The 23,837-nt window shown below is 51.5% G+C and overlaps 1 protein-coding gene across 1 annotated transcript in view; it reads right to left on the reverse strand.

Moving 5' to 3' along the window:
• The window catches only part of LAMA3 (laminin subunit alpha 3), a 48,779-nt gene that overhangs the window by 10,900 nt on the left and 14,042 nt on the right, over positions 1 to 23,837 (reverse strand). The window contains exons 9-29 of the mRNA XM_006104457.3: positions 23,626 to 23,737; positions 23,037 to 23,204; positions 21,898 to 22,094; positions 20,401 to 20,517; positions 19,624 to 19,778; positions 19,212 to 19,353; positions 18,504 to 18,606; positions 16,049 to 16,165; positions 15,783 to 15,962; positions 15,162 to 15,304; positions 14,281 to 14,451; positions 13,630 to 13,781; positions 13,316 to 13,478; positions 12,758 to 12,891; positions 11,468 to 11,612; positions 8,559 to 8,678; positions 8,063 to 8,199; positions 3,925 to 4,042; positions 3,471 to 3,611; positions 1,093 to 1,232; positions 52 to 183 (exon numbers count right to left, since the gene is read on the reverse strand). Coding sequence (XP_006104519.1) covers positions 52 to 183; positions 1,093 to 1,232; positions 3,471 to 3,611; positions 3,925 to 4,042; positions 8,063 to 8,199; positions 8,559 to 8,678; positions 11,468 to 11,612; positions 12,758 to 12,891; positions 13,316 to 13,478; positions 13,630 to 13,781; positions 14,281 to 14,451; positions 15,162 to 15,304; positions 15,783 to 15,962; positions 16,049 to 16,165; positions 18,504 to 18,606; positions 19,212 to 19,353; positions 19,624 to 19,778; positions 20,401 to 20,517; positions 21,898 to 22,094; positions 23,037 to 23,204; positions 23,626 to 23,737 — 2,987 coding nt within the window. The remainder of the gene's footprint in view (positions 1 to 51; positions 184 to 1,092; positions 1,233 to 3,470; positions 3,612 to 3,924; positions 4,043 to 8,062; positions 8,200 to 8,558; positions 8,679 to 11,467; positions 11,613 to 12,757; positions 12,892 to 13,315; positions 13,479 to 13,629; positions 13,782 to 14,280; positions 14,452 to 15,161; positions 15,305 to 15,782; positions 15,963 to 16,048; positions 16,166 to 18,503; positions 18,607 to 19,211; positions 19,354 to 19,623; positions 19,779 to 20,400; positions 20,518 to 21,897; positions 22,095 to 23,036; positions 23,205 to 23,625; positions 23,738 to 23,837) is intronic.

Below are 23,837 nucleotides of genomic sequence, written 5' to 3' on the forward strand. Positions count from 1 at the left end.
AGGTCCTCTGCGACGCAGGCCGCTGGATCGTACAGAGAAAAGGGCACGCACCTCTGGATGAACACGTTGCTGATGCAGCCCTCAAAGTCACTCCCGCCCAGACGCAGGGGCCTCTGGGAACTGGGGGAGCCTGGCAGCCTCTGGTCACTTTTCAGCAGCTGGTCGTCGACGAGCAGCCGGAGCCTGAAGGGCAGAAAAGCAGAACAAGGTGAGACGTGCTGGGAGAGAAGGCCGTCGCCTCGCGGCAGCTTCCTGTCTTCAGTTCAGACTCAGTGTCTGCGTAAAATAACGCGTTAAACTAGACTTGTTTTTAAAGAGCATTGACATCTGTTTCTTGTATTTCTTCTGCACCTATTTTTTTAAAAATATATTTTATTGATTTTTTACAGAGAGGAAGGGAGAGGGATAGAGAGTTAGAAACATCAATGAGAGAGAAACATCGATCAGCTGCCTCCTGCACACCTCCCACTGGGGATGTGCCCGAAACCAAGGTACATGCCCTTGACTGGAATCGAACCTGGGACCCTTCAGTCCGCAGGCCGACGCTCTATCCATTGAGCCAAACCAGTTAGGGCTGCACCTATTTTTATTAAAGCTTCTACACATACAGGAAGTGCATGCATCATAAGCGGACAGCTCAATGGGTTTTTCCAATGTGAATACACCAATGTCCCTGGCACCCCAATAAAGAACTGACCAGCACCCCAATCGGAGCTGACCAATACCCCAATCAGAGCTGACCAGCACCCCAATCGGAGCTGACCAATACCCCAATCAGAGCTGACCAGCACCCCAATAAAGAACTGACCAGCACCCCAGGAACTGTGCTGTCACAGAAAGCTACAGAACTTCCTTTCTCGTGACTCCCATTTTATCCTTCCATTTTGAATGTACCACAATTTATTTATCCATCCAATGCTGATTAATTTTTAATGAGGAAATTGACATAGAACCAGGAAGAAGGCCGGCACTTACTAGTAAAATAGCCTCAGCCTTAAGGACAAATGGTTCACAAGGAAGGGTGCGGGAAGGTCCCAGGAGACTAAGGAAAGTCCGATTCTCGGAGCTCTGGCAGGCGGGCCACCCACTCACCCAGCGCTGTCGCTCATCACAGACACGTGGTGCAGGGAGCCATCCGAGTACTTCCCCTGAGACTTAAAAATCGGGCGGCTGCTGTCCCTGGTGCTGACTTCAATGTGCCCATCTTCCAGGGAGACCTGCAGGCTGCTTGTCTGAAACCATCGTAGAATATACCCATCAAGGCAATGAATTTACTTAAGGATTATACATGTATCAATACTGAATTTATTATGAAAACTATGTATAGCCCGGCATGGCTCAGTGGTTGAGCATCGACCTATGAACCAAGAGGTCACAGTTCCATGCCCGGTCAGGGCACATGCCCAGTTTCAGGCTCCATCCCCAGTGTGGGGCGTGCAGGAGGCAGCCAGTTGATGCTGATGTTTCTCTCTCACTGATGTTTCTATCTCGCCATCCCTCTCCCTTCCTCTCTCTCTAAAATCAATAAAAACCTATTTTAAAAAACTATGTATAAAAACAGGGTGTTTTGACCCAAATGTTTTGATTTTGTTATTTTGATCTAAAGACTATTTTTAAATATTTTAACTCCAGGTTTATGAATATAAGCATCTTATGCAAATTATTTCAACACTGATGAATTTATCAAAAGCATTTTATGGGTCTACATTCATAAACCAATTTAATTTCTCCATCAATTACACAAAACAGTTAAATCATTTCTAAATTTTTCTATTTTCACTTTCATTCTGCTAAAGTTATTTTCATCAGATCCATTCTCTTGTAAATAAACTCTAGAATAAAGGGTGAATTAATCTTTTTCTTCATGTGATTAGAACAATGATCTTTTCAGTCATTATACATTTTTTTATTTTCTGGTCACAATTTCTAGGAATTTCAATTTTCCAATGTCAAACTGCAGATCTAAATTCCGGCAAGATGATTTAATTTTTTCTGTCAATTCTTAATAAAAAAAATATGTGTAGTTTTAGCAGCTGTCACTTTAATTTTGTTGACCTTTTCTCTGCCAAGTACAATTTTGTAGTTTCCAGCAAGATGTAATTCTTCAGTGACTTTTAATCTAAGCTGAGTGTGTGCTGTAGCTACGCCAGTTCCATCATGCTGGTTTTTCTTCAGTTGGAAATATTCATTGTGACCAGATGAAAGAATGCTAATTGGTAGGCGTTTCTTAGGTAACCACGTAGGAGCTGAGGGCCACGTTCCCAGGCTATTCCTCGGGTTCCTGTGCTGCCCAGGACTGATCTCATCGCTACTGAGCCAGTTCCTCTGCCATCTGCTTCTGAGCGTCTTGTACATTGTGTTCTCAGTGTCCCTAGCTCAGCAGAAGAAACAAGTGTTGGTGTCAAAAGAGTGGATCAAAGCATCCTGTTTTGATGGAAGAGCCATTCTCACAATCTAAATGTTAGCATGTGCTTCTTTAGTGCTGGTTTTAAAAAAAAATTGATATCAGAGAGAGAAAGGGAGAGGGAGATAGAAACATCAATGATGAGAGAGACTCATTGATCAGCTGCCTCTTGCACGCCCCCTACTGGGGATTGAGCCTGCAACCCCGGCATGTGCCCTGACTGGGAATTGAACCGTGACCTCCTGGTTCATAGGTCGATGCTCAACCACTGGGCTACGCCGGCAGAGCTTTAGCACTAGTTTTTGCAAAAAGGATCTCTAAAGGCCGATGGGCAAAGAGGTGAAGAGAGGAAAGGCTTTCTACTAGGACAGGCACAGAGGCAGCCGCCACCCTTCCCATCAGCAGGTCCCAGGGGTCCGCTGTGTGCGCTGGAGTCCCGAGGAGCAGTCCCAGAACGGCAGCGGCTACTGCTACTTCGCTTTAGACCCCACGGGTCCCACAGGGAGGTTTCTGCGTGGCACTGGCTGACTTCTGCGCCTGCGGAACTGCACCAGCTGAGTCCCCTCAGGGCACAGAGGGCGCCTCCTTGTGGAAGACAGTGGCCGTGGCTCTGTTGTACATGAACAAAGAGCCAAGACCGGCTTTTCTCCCACTTCCCAGGTGCCAAAGTGTCCAATTAGCTGCTGCAAAAACGAAGAGCCACCTTTCATGAATTCAAAAGGAATAGTGGGGGGACACTCTGATTTTCCCCCTAGACCGAAAACGTTAAGCTACATTATCACTTATAACAGTGATAATCCACCTCGACCCAAAGAAAAAATAAAAAAAGAATGAAAACCAAGCCCACGGATACACACAGATCCAATTCGGTGAACTATAATGTACTTTCTAAACCTGATTTCCTCTCGGACCTACCCCCTTGGAGGTTGAGCTACACAGTGGCATTTGCCATGGGACAATAGATGAAACGCCCAACTAATTTACATTCAAAATCTCTCTGTTGTTTCTGACGTCAAACCTCAAGTCAAGTTCAAAGCGTGTGCAGTATTCACACAACGTTCCGTACCCCGGCCGGATGCTGCAGCAGGACGCCACTGGGCTGGAAGGTCTGAAACCCAAAGGAGGCCTGGAACTGGCTGGGCAGCGGGAGGTCCAAGTGGGTGAAGCTCATCTGTCCTCCCCTGGAGAACGAGGCGGAGCGCACGAGCTGGAATGCAAACACGGGTGGGTTACGGGCATGGGAACCGTACTCCGTGCCCCTCCAGAGAGCTTGCTTTTCTGAGTGACGACGTATCAGTCATCGGCAGGGCTGTGTGAGTGGGTGGTGTCCCTCCTGTCCTATGAATTTCATATGCAAACCTGAGGCGGCTTTGCAAGTCTGTGGGGAGTGCATATGAACGAGCCAGGCCTCACTAGGCCACGTGCTACCAGAAAAGGGTCCAAAGTTGACGTGGCCATGGGTCCCAAACACTGGGCTGGCTGGGCGCACTCCCTTGTAAGGTTTCGGACTCTTCACTCACCTTCCAGTCCTCCGAGCACTTCTTGGTCACGCCCACGATGTCGTTCAGCCTGACCACGCCGCTGGTCTTCTTCAGGTTCTTCATGCAGCCTCGGAAAGCAGGCGTCGAAATGTTAAACCTGATTTGGAACACAATCGAGCACAGGGATGTACCGGAACAGGCCAACCCGAGAACCAGCTGCAACGCTGCCTCTGCCACTCCTCACCCAGAAACAAGGGTGAACTTCAGGGTTATCTGTTCTCTGGGGATTTTTATAAAGCTACTCATTCCGTGATGCCGGACAACCCACTTCCTTTCCGTGTGATTCTGCATTCTCAGCTTTAGAAATGAGCACAGTCGCCCCGGCTGGCGTGGCTCAGTGGTTGAGGGTTGACCTATGAACCAGAGGTCGCCGGTTTGATTCCCAGTCAGGGCACATGCCTGGTTGTGGGCTGGATCCCCAGTAGGGGGCCTGCAGGAGGCAGCCAATTGATGTTGATGTTTCTCTGTCATCGATGTTTCTCTCTCTCTCCCTCTCCTTTCCTCTTTCTCTAAAAATCAATAAAAGCATATTTTTAAAAATAATCACAATAGTGTTGACAGAAAAATAGCCAGTGTCCCCAAAAGGGAAAGAGACAGAGATAAACCATATCTAGAATTGCTCCCTTTCTCACCTCCCCCAGGAGTCATGGCAGTGCATGGTGAATAGAAGTATATTAATAAATCAAGATATTGGAAATATTAAGAAATGTATATTAATAACTTCCTAAGTAAGTAGTTCGTTGGAGCCAGGCACGCTCTAGAAAGCTTTATGCTCTCTTCTCCTGTCCACTTCTACGCTAAACGCAGAAGAAAGGAACTGTTACTTTTGGTTCCAAACAAGTGTGAAGGCTGTGGCTCGGCACTGAGCCGATGCCAAGCTGAACATCGGAAAGCACTGTCCGGTCTGACGCTGCATCTGCCACCTCGTAACTGTGCTGGACAAGGGGTTGTTGTGCGGATTAAACACGCGGATGCACAGGAGGCGCCCAGAGCCATGTGGGGCTCGTGGCCATGAATGCCCAGGAGGTGTTCCCCAGAGGTAAGATGGTGCTGTTCTAGGGCTGCGGGCTCTGGAGCCGGGCCGCCTGGGTGCAAGTCCGGTCTCTGCTGCCTGGGCAGCGACATCACTTCTCTAGCCTCTGTTTCCTCATTTATACAATGGGAACTTTAATCTGTTTCCTGGGGTTGTTCAAATGAGTTAATATGTGTGACCCCCTCAATTGCTGCTTGGTACAGAGCAGGTGTAAGGACAGAAAAAAAGGCCTCTCTCTTTTTTTTGTTCATCCTCACCCAGTGATATTTTTCCATTGATCCTTCAGAGAGAGTAGAAGAGAGAGGGAAAGACAGAGAGAAACATCAATGTGAAAGAAACACATCCATTGGTTGGCTCCTGCACACGTCCCGACCAGGGCCCAGGCCGAGGGGGAGCCTGCAACCCAGGCAAGTGCCCTTGACCGGAATCGAACTTGGGACCCGTTGGTCTGCAGACCAATGCTCTATCCACTGAGCCACACTGGCCAGGGCTCCTCTCTTTTTCTTTGCTGTAACCTTCTCGTTTATGAAGAGCACATGGTAATAAACTCCAAGATTGTTAGCCCCTCCAGTTCAAACAGCTCCTCTGTTCAAAACTGCAGGACAAGCTAAGCTATTTTTGAGGTTAAATTCTTGCATCCCCCTCCTCCCTGCTGTTTGCACAACTCAGGGATAATTCCCACCAAGGAGTCTCTAGTTGGCAGAAAGTTCCCTTCCCCACCCCCTTCAAACAAGCCTCTTGAACTCCATGACTTCTGCTCTAAGCTTGTTTTACAGGCTCGGGGAAAACACTGAGAAGATGCTGCCCTAGGACATCTGCTGGACTGTCTCCTGAAAAGCAAACAATCTGTAATCTGTCAAGGCAACCCCCTGATGACTGCTCAACTTCAGCCCCGAGTCCTCCTCCCTTCCCTGTCGCTTAGCAACAGCCGGGACTTAAAAGGGGAAGCTGCCCTGTGTCTCTTGCCCTGTGCTGATTAGCAATGCAGGGCCTTCCCCTTCCTAGAAGGTAACAGACACTTCCCGTCTACATCTCTTCTTTCAGTTGTGAATCCTTTCACAGCCCATGTCACCGGCCAAACCCTAACAGCAGGGACTGACTAGGCAGGTAGACTCAGCGACGACCCGGTGGGAGCGCAATCGTTTGACTAGAGCCACTTCTGAAGCCGCTCTTTCCACGCGGCGTTTCCTGCCATTCGGCTTCTGAAGCTGGATTCCCATAAAACATGAGCACACAGGAGCCAGCTGAAGTCCAGGCAAATATTTGTGTTTCTTAAACAAATGATGAAGCAGAGAACCACAGAGTCGATCTCATTGCGAATCCCTCAGGCAGCTCACTTCTCTAAGGGGCAGCGTGTCTGCGTTCATTCTTATTCAGTTCATTACAAGCTGTTTAGCGGCATGCAATATGCATAAAATTAAATTTCATTACAGGAAAAAGAAGAAATGAATCCTCAGTGGAACTGCAGCCCGAGCTTAATTATCTTATAAAGACGGCTTTTTGCCTCCCAAGGGGAGGAAGGTTCGAATGGACTCCTGGGGCTTGTCTATTTATACATCCAGACCCATCCTCTCTTGCATTTCAGCATTTTAGACCCGTCAACATCTCCTGATGCCCTGCTTTTTCTTTAAATATTCAGAGGTTACATAGGTTACCTGCCATGATCTACAAGGTTTCTTCCAGTTCAAAAAATCTAAGGAGTAAAGAAATTCACTCAAACTCCATTAAAGTGCTAAGATTTCTCTGCATTTTTGTCTTTGGGGCCAACCTGACAACTTTAAACCGAAGGTTAGTGCCTCCTTACTAAGGACGGATAACACCTTATAAGTCATATCTCCTTCCAACAGATGGATGAATCAGAAAAGTGTCAACTGGCCTCAGATCACGAATGAAAGTCTCATAATCCAGTCTCTGGGGCTCGCTGAGTCAGAGGCTGCACTCACCCTTCAGGTGTCTCCTCCGTACATGCCATCAGCTCCCTCACACCCTTTAGGAGGATGTCAACAAGATGGGAAAGCTTTTTAAAGTACATTCTCAACGCGTCTTTTTCTCATTCCGATCAAGCTTTACTTCTTTACAAATGAACTTAATTCATTCATGTGCTCATTAGTCTGAGAATAGGTGTGCCCCTATTTCGCACTCAATACATAGGCAGGGGGTGGGAACACAGATGTGCCTTATGTTCTTTTTAAGAATATTTTTGATTGATTTCAGAAAGGAAGGGAAGGAGGGAAGAAGGGAGAGAGAGAGAGAGAGAGAGAGAGAGAGAGAGAGAGAGAGAGACATCAATGATGAACATAGAAGCATCGAAAAAACCATCAAACCTCAGAGGGAATGCAGGGAAGGTTGGAGGGCTGGAGGTGGTGATAAGAGATCAACCAAAAGACTTGTATTCATGCATATGAGCATGACGAATGGCCACAGACAGTAGGGGGGTGAGGGTCTGTGCTGGGGGGGCAGGAGTGGGCTGGGAGAGGCCAATGGAAGAAAAGGAGACATATATAACACTTTCAACAAAAAAGAATTTAAAAAAAAGGAAACATCATTGATGAGAGAGAATCATTGATTGGCTGCCTCCAACATGCCCCCTATTTGGAATAGAGCATGCAACCCGGGCATGTACCCTGACTGGGAATTGAACCGTGACCTCCTGGTTCATAGGTCGACGCTCAACCACTGAGCCACGCCGGCCGGGGATGCCTTACGTTCTTGAGACGCTTCCCAAAGGCAGCGCCCCAACTCCCAGCACTGCCTGTGGGCACGGGACGCCTGGGCCCTCACACGACCTTTAAGGGCCCAGCGCCACCGCCTCCATTGTAATGGGCGGCACTGGCACCCCCTGCACTCTTGAGCTTTCTCTCCCCCAAGAATGGCAATGGGGGTGGCACACAGGTCTCCTACCCCCCCCCTTCAAATGGCCAGTCCCATCACCCAGTGTTTAGAGCCTGTTTTACCCCGTGGCCTAACACTGTCAGTACTGAAAAGCTAACTCTGTGGTTATCGGTTCCTAGAATTAAAAAGGCAAACAAATCAGGAGCAACCAAACCCGAGAGGTAATCTGCTTCCTTAAAAAAACCCTCTTACCTTTCCCTGATGGAGAGTGGGATGCCTCCCAGATAGTACGTGCTGAAATCAAATATTTCTCCTCCAATCTCAATGCTTTGGGAATTCCCCACACTTATCCTTATAAGTTTCCGGGATTTTATAATTTTGATCTGAATCTGAAATAAACGAGAGGTGAGTCAGCCAGCAACGAGGAAAAGGAACCCCATTCGCGGTGCTTCAGGGCTATTGTGGTCTTGTCTTCCTTCAGATTCATGACACACACAGTCCGGAGACTGTCGCATAAACTAGACTATGAAAGCATTTTAATAAAGATGTTGGAAGTGAGTCGTGTTTTATATATGCCACATACACGGCCTATATTTCATGCCCAAATGTCGACATTTTAAAGGGACGTGCCGCTCAGTGAACAAGTGTGTGTGTGTCCCCCGACATAAGAGAGAAGAGCCTGGGGTGCTGACTTCACTGTGAGGACTGGGGACATTAAGGATCCAGGGAACAGACTCGGGGGACATACCGAGTGGTCTTTCCCGTTGCTGATGACTTCTCGGATCCCCTTTTCTTTGGGCGGGTCTGCGTCCAGCTTGTACCGCACCAGGAGGCTGCCGTCCTCGATGTTGAGGGAGATGAAGCGGCTCTAGAGCAAGGAGACAGCGCCCATTACAGGACTCTGTGTTTAGGGAGATGAGGACCCTCGAGCCAGGATCCACGCCGATGACCAGGAGACGCGATAGAGGAAGGGCTGAGCTGGCACTCAAGTCCTCTAAGTCCCGGCTGCTCTCAGCCAGCTGCCTCCTTGGTTGAAGGGACAACAGTGCTGCAAGGCCAGCTCCCGGCTGGGCCTGGGGGCTGCACGCTGAGTCTCGTCAAGCACCGTGTGTGGTGGTCGGCACACAGGAGGGAACAGGAAACACTAGTCTAGCTGCCATGACCCTTCCCAGCGACCATGACCAGAGTGTGAAAATGGGAACGGAAAGACCCAGCTCATGACACCACGTGAACACGTGGCTGCCTCTGGGAAGGGGTCTGGCCTTCCCTAAGCCCCAGCGTTGGCCACCGTCTGGCTTCTGCCTCGTTACTGCATCTCAGTCTCATTTGCTGGCTCAGCCCCCTTACCTCCCGTTTCAATGTGGGGGTTCTTTGGGGATCCCGCCACTTCTCTGTCTCATGATCTCAGACACACCTGTGCTCCGATTCAGGTGTGCCCGTGGGCCCAGACGTCTCCTCCAGCCTGGACCTGTCTGCACCCACGGGCCTGCGCACCTGCTTCCTCCCCTTCTTGCTGCAAGGCCTCCCGGAAACCCAAACCCAGAATCTCTCTAACAGGACTCCCACCCACATGCCTCCCACCCGCTGCCGAGCCGTCTCCGCCCTCACGCTGCTCCCTCTCCGTTCCCTCTCTCACTTCTTATCATGTGAGCCAGCCATACACCCGGGAGCCATTCTTGACTCTTCCCTCTCTCCCAGCCAATCCAATCTGGTCAGTCCCACCATTTCTTAGCTCTCTTCCCCTGTCAGGCCTCCTGGTCGCAACCACAGCTCCTTCAGCTGACTGCACAGCGATAATGTGCTGTCCCCGCCATGCCCACACTGTCCCCATGCCCACGCTGTCCCTCATGCCCACGCTGTCCCCATGCCCACGCTGTCCCCATGCCCATGCTATCTCCCCATGCCCACACTGTGCCCTTGTGAATCCGTGTTCCACTCTGCAGCCAACGTGGTCAGTGCGAGCAGGTTGCTCTCCTCTCTCAGGATAAAGCTGACTCCCCACCAGGTGCTCTGAAGCTCTGACCACGCGTCAGGTCCATTCGTCTGTGGTCCCTCTGGCTCTCTGTGTCCCAGCCACATGGGCAGCCATCGCTCCCCCAGGGCCCCCGGCCCTGCCCATGTCTGGGCCTTCTTCCTGCTCCTCCCCCACACGCGTCACCCTCCTGCCTCTCCCCTTTGCACGCTGCCCTCTCCTTGTCCTCCGGGTCTCAGAGTAAGTGTCCTTTGTTCAAGAAAGTCTATTCTGTGACACATCCTCATGTCACGCCCATCGTTCCCTCTCTATGGCTCATCACCCTTGTGATGATGTCATTAACCCACCCACTAGCAGGCGCGTGTTTCCTATTTGTCTTCCCACAGCACCCGAGGTCCCTGCGGGCAGCAAGCATGTTGGTTGGGTCCGTGGGCGTCCGCACCGTGTGTCAGGCATGTTGGTCGGGCCCGCTGGCGTCCACACCGTGTGTCAGGCTGTACCCGGGCCGGCTGTGTCCTCGGAGGAGAGATGAGCCCGGGGTTCCCCGTGGGCTTGCGTTTGCTCTTGCACTAACCCTGTTGGTCTGAAGCCTCGCACTGAAGGCTTCAGAGTCCGTCTCTGAGAGAAAAGTCAGCCCCAGCTGGACCCCCAACCTGCCCTGGGGAGCCAGTCGGGGTCCTCTCACTCATAAATAACCTCAACTCACGGACAGGAAGGAGCTAGCCTGCCTACAGCAGCCTCTAGATCACGCTCCTATCTGGCTGCTGACGGCACCTGGTAAGTTCCTTCTAATACGATGAGCAGTGTTTCAGGGTCTTGGTCTCAAAGGCCTTCACGCTGTAGCACAGAGGACCCTGCTTTGGGACACAGCCGCCTGGCCCTGAGCACGCGGTGGACTCCCCGGCTCTGCATCTCCAGGCAGGGCAGGGCCTTCCCGATCCATCAGCCTTGGCATCTCCCAGGGGGGTCCAGACCAACCCCAGAGAGAAGAGTCGGGCCAGGGTCTGTGGACCGCCCCCCCCTTCAGGGAGAAGTGCCCTGATGAATCCACATTCTTAGCCTGAGATCCCCATTTCTCCAGAAATGCTACCTGATGGAGCAACGACAGAAGGCTCTTCACAGGCCAGACAACTCCAGCCCACCCACCAGCAGGTGGCGCTAAGGTCACCTGTAGAGTGTAGAGCATCGCCTTGGGCTCTTCTAGACCAGGAGACTAAGGAATGGCCTCTAGGGGTCTCAGCTACTTGATACGAGAGATGCTATCAAGTCCTGGATAGTCCAGGGTCAGGTTGATGAAGACAACCCCACACGGCCTGCAGGAGTCGGACCAAGATGCAAATAGTCTAGCTCCCAGAGACTCAGGAGGTCTTCACATTTTCTATGCAAAGTAAATTATTAGGCAAATAGTGGTTCCCAAAGAATGAAATTGACGGTGAGAATCAAATGGGAAAAGGAGTGACCTCTCCCACATTTTGGTAGCGTGTTCTCAGGTTCCTGATTACTTGCCTTATTACGACACACCTTCCCACAACCAGAGAAAGCAGGACTGGGCCACGGGAGAGGACGCAGGTCACATGTGCACCTGGTCTTTCAGAGCGAGTTGGCTGTTTATAATAACCAGGTACCCCAGGTTGCTCCATGGAATGGACATACTTGCTAGTAGTTAGATGTTTGTTATAAATCACCTGGTTTTCTGCGAAGAACAGCAACCCTCTGTCCACAGTGGTCTGAACAACCTGGCTGAAGGTTGGGAAGGGAGCGTGTGGCAGAGTTGGAATTCGAGCATAGCCTGTGCCTTCAAAGTAATTCTTGTCTGACTCCTCCTTCCTCCTGTAACACCAACGAGCACAAGTGAGAACACAGCAGCGAAGGGTGATCGGCAAGTGTGTTTATTAGTAGGAGGTGCTGCTGCCTGGGGAATGGAGCCAACACATGCAATCTAGTCGTCAAGCTTTTTTAAAGAAGAGGAAACACCTTTAAAATGCTAAAACAGCCAGCATTTCTCCTGGAGGTACTCTTATAGCCTATATAATAAAGCAGTAATATGCAAATTGACTGTCACGCCCTTGCACAAGATGGCCACCCCCATGTAGTCAAAGATGGCCAGCAGGGGAGGGCAGTTAGGCGTCGATCAGGCTGGCAGGGGATTGGTTAGGGGGTGATCAGGCTGGCAGGCAGAAGCAGTTAGGGGCAATCAGGCAGGCAGGCAGGTGAGCGTTTGGGAACCAGCAGTCCTGGATTGTGAAAGGATGTCCGACTGCCGGTTTAGGCCCACAGTCGGACATCCCCTGAGGGGGCCCAGATTGGAGAGAGTGCAGGCTGGGCTGAGGCCCCCCCCCCACAGTGCACGAATTTCATGCACGGGGCCTCTAGTCTTATGATAATTAAACACCAGCTCAGTAAAGATAATATTCAGGAGTCCCTTTGGAAATATCTACTTAGGAACAGCTTGAAAGGTACAAAAACTATTAACATGAAATACAGTAATTTTGTTCTGAGTAATAAAAACTCAGTCTGTTCCATGTTAGAATATTCCAAACCCTTTTAACTAGAGGGCAGGAAGGTCAGGAGCTCCAGGCAGAATTTCCATGAGGTCCAGGTGTCAGTGTACCTAGAAAGTCACGGTGTGCTTTGTGGGCCACTTTTTTTTTTAAATTTACAGTAAATATATACTTTTGTGCCTAAATCAGGCCCCATCCTACATGGAACATTTTGGGGTAGGAGGCACCAAAAATGTTTTAAAAAATATTTATTTTTAAAGCAAGAAAACTGATCAACCTAACGTATTACACAGATGGAGAAAAAAGTCTACTGGTTTTGGATTTTAGGGACGGCCTAGCATGGTGCCTACCAGCATCCCTGAAGAACCGCTGGCCCAAAGCAGCCTGTGACACCAACAGCAAGTTGTACATGTACAATACCTGCAAGTCATAGAGATCACAGTGACAGAGACACGGCTTCGAGGCCTTCATTACCTTTTACAAGGCTCCACTTGGGTGGTATTAAGGTTGAAAGTTTCTTTGAAGTTGTACAAGCTCAGGACATTCTCATTGAGGTCATCCAACTCAATACAGCCTTTGTACGGGGGGAACCTCAGTCTTCCAGGGAGCTGACGAGAACGGAACAAAACGTCAACTCACTGAGCAAAGGACAACGGTCAGGCTGACCAAGAAAGAGTAAGAACCTGGCACTTTTCGCCATCCACAGAGCAACAGGAGTTAAGAATGTGGACCCTGGCGCCAATGCCCCGGCTGTCCTGTTTAGAGCCCTATGCCCTCGGGCAAGTTACCCAACCTCTTTGTCTCAGTTTCCTCCTGTGGGAAGTGGGAATGGTAACGATGCTTTTTAAATGAATATACTGAGCATATATCACTGAGCAAGAAGTACTCCAGTGCTAGCTGTTACCCCTGGGGAAGCTTCGAGAATATAAGGTTAAGGCCATCTTATATATCATTGATAAGTAGAGACAAGAGGTCATCACACCAAATAAAAGTGCCAATGCGTTCACTCGGGGAAGTAACACTTGCACTTACTGTGAAGTCAGATGGGTAGCCTCCCACATAAAACACAACGTTTTCAGGGTCCAGATCGAGGAGTGTGTTGCTGTTTCCAGCATCTATGTCGTAGAACTGAGCTGTTTCTGGTTTATTGGATGTGGCTTTTCTGGTGTAATTAAGCCTTGCAAACTGGTAGATTCTGTTTAAAAATAAAGTAGATAGCAAGTTTATGTAAAAATGTATGCAAACATGAAAAAAATCAAAGCCAAGATTCTAAAAATGGGGTTCAGCAACACGTGCAATGGAAGTTCGGGGGTAAGTCAGCTTAACAAGGAGCTGCGGCCCAGTACCTCTGGAACTTGACCCGGTCCATAACCGCCTCCTGAGTTTCACTCCTGGTCAAGGTCTGGTCCACCTGCAGCTCGGCCTCGCGGCCCCCCAGGTTGTAGACACACCTGAGCTGGCCGTCCACCATGGCCATGCCGATATAGTCCCCGGAGGCCTGGAGGCAGAAAGCCCACCTCAGAGCCTGGACACATGCATTCTCTCAGCTCCCCACCCCAAGAGAGTGCGTCTCCAGTAACTCGTGGGTTTGCACAGGGAGCCTTGGGGGCAGAACAAAGGAGGCGTCTCCTCGGGGGAGTAATACGGACAGCACACCTCACACTGCTAATGCGCGAGCTGCCTTTGCTCGCAGTGTCGTGCACTCATGTCCTACACGTGATGGTTCCATGAAGCCCTCATATTGCTGCCCTGGGCACGTGGCCGACCTTTGACCCCAGGTGTGCATGTGCTCACAGGTGCACACGGGTAAGACCCCTAGCTCTGTAGCAGGTAATAATCCTGGGCTGACGGAGGCCCCGTGCACTGTTGAGGTGGCAGAGCCTGCTGGCGCACTGGCAGTATTTCCTCCTACTGTGCCGACAGCACTGCCAGTGGGGTCACGCGCCCCAGAGCCCATATTCCTTTAATAACAGGAGACACGCCAACGCGGCACTCACGTCTTTGTTGCCGAGGTACATCACAAACATGTTCTCTGTCCCGCCGTTCTCCCCGGACTCGGGTCTTTGGAGAAACAAGGAGAGAGACGTGTATCCCTTCAGGTCGTCCAGGTCGCTGGGCAGCCGGACTTCCACGCCCGACTTCCCGTTGAACCTCATGGGGATGGCGACCTGTGAGGGCGAGACCCGGGTTAGCCGCTGTGCCAGGGGGAAAGCAGGTGCAGAGCGGCAGCTCCTGGCTTCCCAGCTACTGCTTCTAGCACAAACCACCACTCCCAAGCCGTCTGATAAGGAACAAAGCGGGTGAGGCATCCTAGCCCCGCATTAAAAAGCACGAATAGAACCAGAGACATGGAAGCATGGAACGGACTGTCAGATGTCAGAGGGAAGGAGGGTGGGAGGGGAGAGATCAACCAAAGACCTTGAATGCACGTGTGCATGACCCATGGACACAGACAATGGGGTGGTGAAGGCCTGGGCGGGGGGAGGGGGGGGAGAGGAGGGGCCGATGGGGGAAAAGGGTGAACAGGAGAAAGGCTGAGGCATCTGTGCTCCTACGACGGAACACTGCTGTCACCCCACGTCCAGAACAAGCCCGCGCTGCAGGAACTGTCCCTCCCTCCTAACAAGGTGACTGCAGCTTTCCCGTTACAGCAGCAGCAGGGCCGGGCAGCACCACACAGCACATTCTGACCACAGAACCGGCCCTGAGCTGGCGTTTACCCAGCCCGCTGTCTGCACACACTCGGGGAGAGGAGACAGTCTGGTCCCCGACACACCCGACCATCAGCGGGCTCTGGGGGAACTAACTGCCCTCCCTCGGTGAACGTGGTGACTTCTCCCAGCAGGAGCTCCGGTGCCTGCACGCGGGGCGCACCCACCTTGTTCGCCGCGTCCCTGGCCTGCTGGATTAGCTCCCGGATGTGGTCCACGTTGTCGGAGATGTTGCCCAGGGGCAACAGCTGCTGGTTGATGCTTTCAATCTTGCTCAGAAGATCAGGCAGCTTGTTGGTTAGTTTCCTTACTGTCGGTGAGATGAGGAAACGGACATTGATGAGTGTGAGCCGAGAAGGTTAAACACAGACGCTCCTGGTGACAGCATTGGTCAAGGGGTGTGTTTGGGCCCCAATGTCGAACAGGAGGACGCCCATACCTTTTCTAAACACGCCAGGGACTTTATTCTGCAGCCACATGTCAAATCATCTCTCTCGACCACTTTAGGAAAAACACATCTTGGTTTCCTAACCCTGAAGCTCAATCATGATTCATGGACCTCCCCCTCTCCTCTACAAAAGGGGAATCCGCAGCAGTGTTAATGGGTCCTGCCCGGTCCTTCTAACGAACAGAGCACCTCCTGCCTGTACTCTTTGAATTAGTTTTTCGAAACTGTGTTCTCATGTTTTAATGTCTAAGATCGTACTTGATCAGGGAGGAACTTAAAGTGACCAGAGCACAGGACGGGGAGACCATGGATCGCCTCCCTGGACCCGAACGCCCGGCACCTGAGCTGTCCGCGTCGGTGAGCGCCTGGTTGAAGTCTTCGCTGCGGGTGCTCCCGTAGGCGTCCTTAATCCTCCCCACGTCCTCCTGGATGGGGTGCAGCCCCCCGAGGACCGCGTCTGTGATGTCGTTGGCACTTCTGACCATGCTCCTGGCGCTGCTGATCATGCCGTCGATGCCATCTAACGCACAGAGACAGGGAGGGTGAGTGTCTGAGCCGCCCAGCAGGAGCGGCCGGGCGGGGGGCGGGGGCTCAGGGCACGCGGACCTCTCGTCATCCCACGAAGGTCATCACGGAAGGTGGTGACATTGGCGTGCATCGTCCCTTTCTGAACCGTCATCATTTTCAAAGTTTGCTGGAGGTTGTTCAGAGCCGGACTGATTTCTAAAGCGAAATGGAGCACGAAGAGGCAGTTACTCTGTGAAGTTTGACCCCTGAGGGTGTCAGTGGCCCTGAGGTAGCCGGGGTCTGCACAGCGTGGAGCAGACCTGCATGTAAGGGGTCCCCCACAGATGCCACCGCTTGTGCCTAGACCCCCGGCTCCGGGGTCCTTTGGTGAGAGAGGCAGGAGCAGGTCGAGGCCAGTCCAGCTCCTGGGAATCGCATGCAGAGAGGGAGAGGCTCGGACCCCGAGGGCTTCTCTCCGCGCTGTCAGGACAGACGCCCTGCTTCGGAGGAGGGGCCCCGTCCCAGCACAAAGTGCTGAGTCTGACACGGGTCGGGGCTGAATGCTCGTGCGTATTTACTTTATTTCTTAAAAAATATTTTGTTTGATTTCAGAGAGGAAGGCTGAGGGAGAGAGAGAGAGAGAGAGAGGGAGAGAGAGAAACATCCATGATGAGAGAGAATCATGGACCGGCTGCTTCCTGCATGCCCCACACTGGGGATTGAGCTCACAACCCATGCATATGCCCTTGACTGGACTCAAACCCAGAACCCTTCAGCCTGCAGGCCGACGCTCTAACCCAGGGGTCCTCAAACTTTTTAAACAGGGGGCCAGTTCACTGTCCCTCAGACCGTTGGAGGGCTGGACTATAGTTTAAAAAAAAACTATGAACAAATTCCTATGCACACTGCACATATCTTATTTTGAAGTAAAAAAACAAAACGGGAACAAATACAGTATTTGTATTTGCATGTGGCCCGCAGGCCCTAGTTTGAGGACCCCTGCTCTATCCATTGAGCCAAACCGGCCAGGACACTAGTATATATGTACTGAATGAATGAATGACTGTGAGGGAATGAACAGCTGAATGCAGAATGCAGACAGGAGGCCTCTTCTGGCTCAGAGAGTGAGAAAGGCATGCTGCACCCCAGCCTTGTGCCAGTAAACACACACGTGGGCACTGCTTGTTTCTGCTCATTTCCAAACCGAAAATGAGCTACATTTAGAGAATCCCGTGAAGGGAACAGCGCTCACAGACACTCCTAGGGGGTAAGACTGCCATGTGGGGTTGGGGAAAATGACCAGGGAATGTTTTAAGATCGAACTGATGGTGGGTGACGGCTTAAGTGATGGCTCTAGGGCTGGTTTAAACAGCACTGTAGACAAAAAGCATACCATCTCTCTTGCACTTAAAGCTAAAACAACAACGAAAAACTCAGAGATACGGAGAGTAGGCTGGTGGTTGCCAGAGGTGGGGGTGGGGGTGGGAGAAACGGATGAAGGGGTCAAACGGTGAAAAAGGGTAAATTAATGAAGCTGGTAGAAAACAAACAAACAAAAAGGAACAGCGTGCTTAGCAGCCTAAGCCTGTTTAAACCCTGACCCTCACTTCTTAGCTCACTTTCATAGGGAGCAGATGTCACACAAAAACATGTTAATTCTTAAATTAAACCCTGACCCTCACTTCTTAGCTCACTTTCATAGGGAGCAGATGTCACACAAAAACATGTTAATTCTTGAAATTTGCTAGGCAAATGATTACATGTCAATACGTATTTTTTGTATTTTATTTGTCATGCACTTAATTTTTAAAGATGAAAGAGAAAGTTGCTGGCAGAAGCCACCATCACTCTGCAAGGACTCAGGGGCAGAGGGAGGCCCTGGGCCATTTAGCACAGACCGTGTGTGCATTTCCTGAGCGCTGCTGGGCCACGAGTGACCATCAGGGACCAGAGGAAATCGAGACAGTGTTTTCACAACGCAGGAGTTTGGTGACTTTGAGACGCATTAAATAAAAGGAAATGTTTTGATGATAAAATCTAAGTGAAAACTCTCACGCTTCCCAGGGGCAGTGGCTTTGATGCATTTAATTGCTAAGAGTCAGGACTTAAATTCTGAAGCAGCTCCTCAATGACCTGGAATGACCTTCACCTTAAATAGGAAACCAGCACGTGGGAGGGGGTCCATAGGGGGAGGGGGGCATCTGTAATACTCTCCACAGTGAAGGTAAATTAAAAAGAAGAAGAAACCAGCTCTGCACACGCCTCTACGCTATGTGGGTTCCCAGTGCCACGGCCACAGTAGGTTAACGTCAGTAGCCCCCAAGGCCAGGCCTAAACAGGCTGGTCGCCCTCAAGGTTCACCTGCAGTCATGAGGCTCTAGTTACGTCAGTTCACGCTGGAATCCTGGGCAGGAAGACCAAGTCCACAAACAGACCCTGGTTCACCCACCTGCCCCGGCGCTGGGATTCGGGGGCCTTTCCGGGCTGCCTCTCCTGCCCCCAGAGGAGTATAATCCAGCCCCCGACAGTACCCCGACCCCCCTCACCCCAATACCTTGCTGCAGCTTGCTCTGTGTCGTCTGGGCTTCGGTTAACAGCGCGTCGCTGTCGGAGCTCAGGGTCCTGGCTTTGGATGGAAGGTCTTCCTTTATCACGGTCTGAAAGCCAAGCGTGAGTCAGCTGAAGCAGGTGGCACAGCTCAGGAAGCCCCCCTCTTTCATCTTTACAGAATGAGGCTTGATGGTGAAGAGGAGGTTTAAAAAGACTGTTCCTTAAGGGAGAGAGTTAGGGGTCTCGGTGGACCCGTGGCGTGGGGAAGCGGGCCATCTCGGTGACGTGCTAATGGCATGCGTACTAATGACACACCTAGCACACCTGTCTCCTGTGCTCACTGTCCCTTGTACAGTTCCCTCCGCAGTAACTGAGGACAGACTGAGCTGCTTTTAGGTTTCAGTCTTTGGGAGATGAAAGCCTTCAACCTTCTAATAAGGCCTGTCCCTGCTTCTTTGGTATTTAACAGCTTGTTCTAATAGTAAATTCTAATTTAAAGTAATAATTATATGTCGATCTACATCTATATCTACATCTATATCTACCTCTCTCATCTCTATCTCTATCTCTCTTTATCTCCATCTCCATCTCCACCTCCTCTGTATCTCCATCTCTATTTATCTATCTCTTGGTGCACAGAGAAGGAAATGGAAAGCCGTCACCTCAGAGGAGAGGGCACCTAGAGAAGGTGCCCGTGCAGGCAGGTGCCCACCTGGAGTGCAGACTCAGAGGCGCTGGATGCCTTGTCAGCCGCGTCCTCGGCCGCCTTGATGGCGTTGAGGATGTTCTCGTAGGCGGTGGCCGCGTCCACTGCACAGCGCACCAGCTCGTCGGCGCTGGCGTTCCGCTGGATCCTGGAGGGAGTGCGGTGCTCAGCAGCGCCCCCTGCCCATGCCGACCCCCATGCACCTGCTAAGTGGACACCTGGGACCCGGGTCCTGCAGCTCTCACACCTCCCCCCTGACCTCCACCCACCCCCCGGCCCTGCACCTGGAACCAGCCCCTGTTGTAGGAGGGATTGGACCTGGGCCTGGGCCTGCCCTCCACCCTGTTGTGCAGGCCCAGCCTGCCCAGGGGGGTTCACCCCAGCCCAGCAGGTCCTCACATGGGGGGCCCACACTCACTCCTCCAGCTGCTTGGCCAGCTCCTGCAAGGCCTGCGCGTGTGCCTCCGCTCGTGCCACCAGCGCCGCGTTGCCGGCCGATGCGGAGAGCGCGCCCGCTTTGTCCCTGAGCTCCCGCCTCACTTCGCTCACTGTGGCCGCGAGGTTTTTATAGTCCTGTTTCCCGAGTGAACACAGACAAGCCATTTAGCACAGAACGTGTGTGCATTTCCTGAGCGCTGCCCTAAGTGGCACGTCCCACGAAGCCACAGGAAGAAACGTGCTTTCTAAGCCCCTTCCCTCCCCAGTCGTCCTAGGGCACTTAGCGACGCTCGCGCACTCGCCCATTTGAACATTTATCACCATTTGAGCATTTTCCTTGCAGGGGCGTCCCCGCTGGTGAACTTTGTAACAGCGCTGTTACCACTGGCGTAAAGTCGTACTAAACGAAAACACTTTTTGTCTCATTTGCACATAGCGATCATAAGATACATTTCCAAAATGCCATCTGTATCAGTCCTAGTGTTTTCTGCTAACGAAGGTGGCTTGGCATTTTGAAAGTGCCATTTCAAAATGACGAAATTATGCAAGCAGCACCTGCTCTTGGCAGACAATATGAATGGACGAGGAGAACACGCCACCCACCCCTCCGCCCGGGCACCCTCCTGGCATGGTGGCCTATCTCCTCCCCACTGATGCCACGTCCTGGCGGGAACCAGGCCGGCCCGCCCGGCGCTCCCCCGCCCTGTGACTTGGGTGGTTTCTGATTTCTCTAGAGAAGGAGCTAGCGCTGCCTCACCTCCTGGCTCTTCTCCATCAGCTGCAGCAGGACGTTGGTCTGCAGTAAGGAGGCGTCGGCCTCGGCCAGCGACTTGGTGAACTCGCTCTGCAGGGAGTTCATTTCTCTCACTTGTCTCTGGGGAGAATGAAGAGAGTATCGGTGGGAGCGCAGACTATGTCGTCAGCAGGCGCAGGCCTGCTCATGGAGACCAGCACAGGAGCAATCTCAGTCAGAATGCGTTCTGGGACTAAGACGTCTCGTCCCGGGAACTAAGAGGGAGGGACACCGTTCTCCCTGTGGTGGTGCCATCCTGGTTACCTCAGGCCAGAGAAACAGCAGTTACCATTCTGACCGGGGTTTCTATGGGGGCCTCTCAGGCCTGGAGGACAGGGAACTAAGCTCTGAGTGTGGAGAAGAATGAGGGATTTTCAAAGTTATAGGTGTGTGTTCCTCACTCCCATGTATGCACAATAGCTGGCACAGAGAATCTGAATGCTATATATAATTCACCAGTTCTTTGTAGGACTTGTTATATATTTGATGTCAGAGAGGAAAGGAGAGAGAGAAATATCATTGATGGGAGTGAATCATTGATCAGCTGTCTCCTGCATGCCCCACACTGGGGATCGAGCCCGCAACCAGGGCATGTGCCCCAACCAGAATCGAACGGTGACCTCTTGGTTCATACGTCAACCCTCGACCACTGAGCCACGCCAGCCGGGAACCAAGTTCTTTTTGGAATCAGTCCTATGCTGTTCCACTCAGGTCTTCCTGTCCTTTCCTAACCTCTCACGCTCCTGTTGCTGGTTTCGCACACAACGCTCACCACTGGGAACGCGCTCGACAGCATCGCGGGCCCACAGTCCTGCCCAATCAGCTCCAGATGAGGCCTGTGTTCCATTTACTTCCAGAGAAGCAGGTCATGGTTTAACATGCCCTTGCTGGTGATTGTGACCATGATGTTTACGCATCTGACAGAAGTTACTTAAAACATATTATGTACGCCCGGCCGGCGTGGCTCAGGGGTTGCGCGTCACTCTCGGAACCAGGAGGTCACGGTTTGATTCCTGGTCAGGGCACAGTGTGGGGCGTGCAGGAGGCAGTTGATCAATGGTTCTCTCTCATCATTGATGTTCTCATTCTCTCCTCCCTTCCTCTCTGAAATCAATAAAAATATATTTAAATAAACATACTATATACTTTGAATGAATAACAGTATGAGTTTAGTTTCTCATCTACTTGGTAACATTATTCCTTTAGGACTCTGGCAGCTGGGGTGGGGTGGAGGGTGCTCTCCTTTCTCTGTGGTTTAAGTTCAGAATCTTTTCTGGCAACTGAGGAGTTTTGCACTTGATGCCTTAATGCCTCGTTCCTGCTTGATTAGAGGGTTCCCCATGCAGAGAGGTACATACAGACTAGATGCACAGACAGTCCTGGCTATGCCATTTAATCCACAAGAGAGCCGTCACCCTTCTTCTGTCCCTAGTGACGTGGGCAGATGCCGTTGGGACTCACCTGGATGGACTCCAAAGCCCGCTCGCTGTCCTGGTTGAGGCCAGTGGCCTTCCTGGCCTGGGCGGCCGCCTCCTGCAGTGCGGCCCGGAGACCCGAGAGTCTGGCCTCGTAGTCATTTAAGGAGTCCCGGATGCTCTGAGCAAGCCCACTGTGCTCCCCCGGGCGGGTGTCCAGCCAGCTCCTGACCCGGTGCAGCACTGAAACACACACAACAGGAGATGCGCACACGGCCGCTACGTTACAGAGGCTGCAGAGGAGAACTGAGCTTCTAAACATGTCATGACCCTCCTCGAATCTGCAAGGGGACGGGAAAGGAACTGACGTGCAGGCAGCACCTGCTGTCGTCGTACCCGCTGCCTCACTAACGTTTGTGCTCATCACGTGAGAACAGGAGTGACTCATCCTCACGTTTCCCATAAGGACACGGAGGCTCTGGGAGACGGGGCGATGACCCAGGAGTGCACGGCGGCCACGCGGGACCAGAGTCCTCAGCACGTGCCCCTCCCCCCTCCGTGCCGGCTCCTTGCAGGTCAAGGCCAGGCTAATTTTAACATTTAAACAGCACAGATGCTGAAAGAAAGCTGCTACTGCCTGTGTCGGTGATCAATGAGCCAGGGATAACTTTATTTTCCTAGAGAATAATGAAAGGCATTTGAAAAAATATGCTCCACACTAATATTTCTCAGTTTTCAGCTAACGAGGCATTTCCCCTAATTAAATTAAAACTTTAGGTATATTCCGTTCACGTCTACTCTGTCCATTTTTTGTTTTTGCAAATAATAATGCTAATATCCGTTAGTAATTCAAACCCTGATGGGGGTGGGGTGACCTTTCAAAAATGATACAACGAGAAAGTTGGGAGAAGCTGGAGGAGAGAAGAATGGACATTCGGTAAAATGGAGCAGGGTGTCCGCGTCTACGATCTTAGGAGGAGACCCCTTCTGCCTGATGGTGAGATGTCACCTTCCACATCCTCTCAGGGGTGTGGACGGCTGCCCTTTCACCCCAGGCTGCTCTAACGTGACAGACCCGGAAGCTGGACCCCTCCGCTTGGTTCTGGGGACTCGGTCTTGCACTTGGCACCTGGGATTTCAAACGGATCAGAATGGGCGGGTGTAAGAGTGGGGGGACGCCCTTACGCAGCTGCGCCTCTCTTTTCTCAGCCTCTGCATCTCTCAGGTTCCTTGCAAAGTCGCGGCCTCTCAGCTCCTTCAGCATGCGCTGGGCGTCGGCCAGCTTCCTGGGGATCTCGCCGGGGGGCAGGGTGTGTCCTCCTGGGTCTGCCCCCGAGACCTGCCTCAGCAGGACTGGAGAACAGCAAGGAGGGTTAGACTGGGCGTTCCGGGCTCCAGCAGATGATGTACAATAGGTAGGTATTTTTTAGGGTTCATATTAGATTTTTAAACATTTTTTAACTGATTTTTAGAGAGAAGGGAAGTGAGAGGGATAGAGAGAGAGAAACACCATCCACCAGCTGCTCCTGCACGCCCCCCACTGAGGATCAAGCCCACAACTCGGCATGTGCCCAGACCGGGGATTGAACCATGACCTGCTGGTTCATAGGTCGACGCTCAACCACCGAGCCACAGGCTCGGCAGTACTAGTTGTTTTATTATCACTATAGGATCTTCCTCATGATGTTGAACTTAAAGGAAAACCTTTCCGAGTGCAGACACAGGTTAAGTAACATAAACAGCTAACGGACCATCGGACCGAGTCACTGCTTACCGTGCACATTGCGGACAACATTTTTAATCTTTGTGTCCAGCTCTTTGGCGCTTTGGGCTGTCCGATCAAGGTTGTTATAGAACGTTTGTGCTTTTCTGGAGTTTATTTGAACCTACATGAAAAAATAAACGGATGAGCAACAAACTACGTTAATGGGGCGGGGGGGTGAATTAACAATATTTTGAAAGTACAAACGAAAAGGTAATGTTATT

Source organism: Myotis lucifugus, unplaced genomic scaffold (assembly GCF_000147115.1).
Source record: "Myotis lucifugus unplaced genomic scaffold, Myoluc2.0 scaffold_574, whole genome shotgun sequence".
NCBI classification, from domain to species: Eukaryota; Metazoa; Chordata; class Mammalia; order Chiroptera; family Vespertilionidae; genus Myotis; species Myotis lucifugus.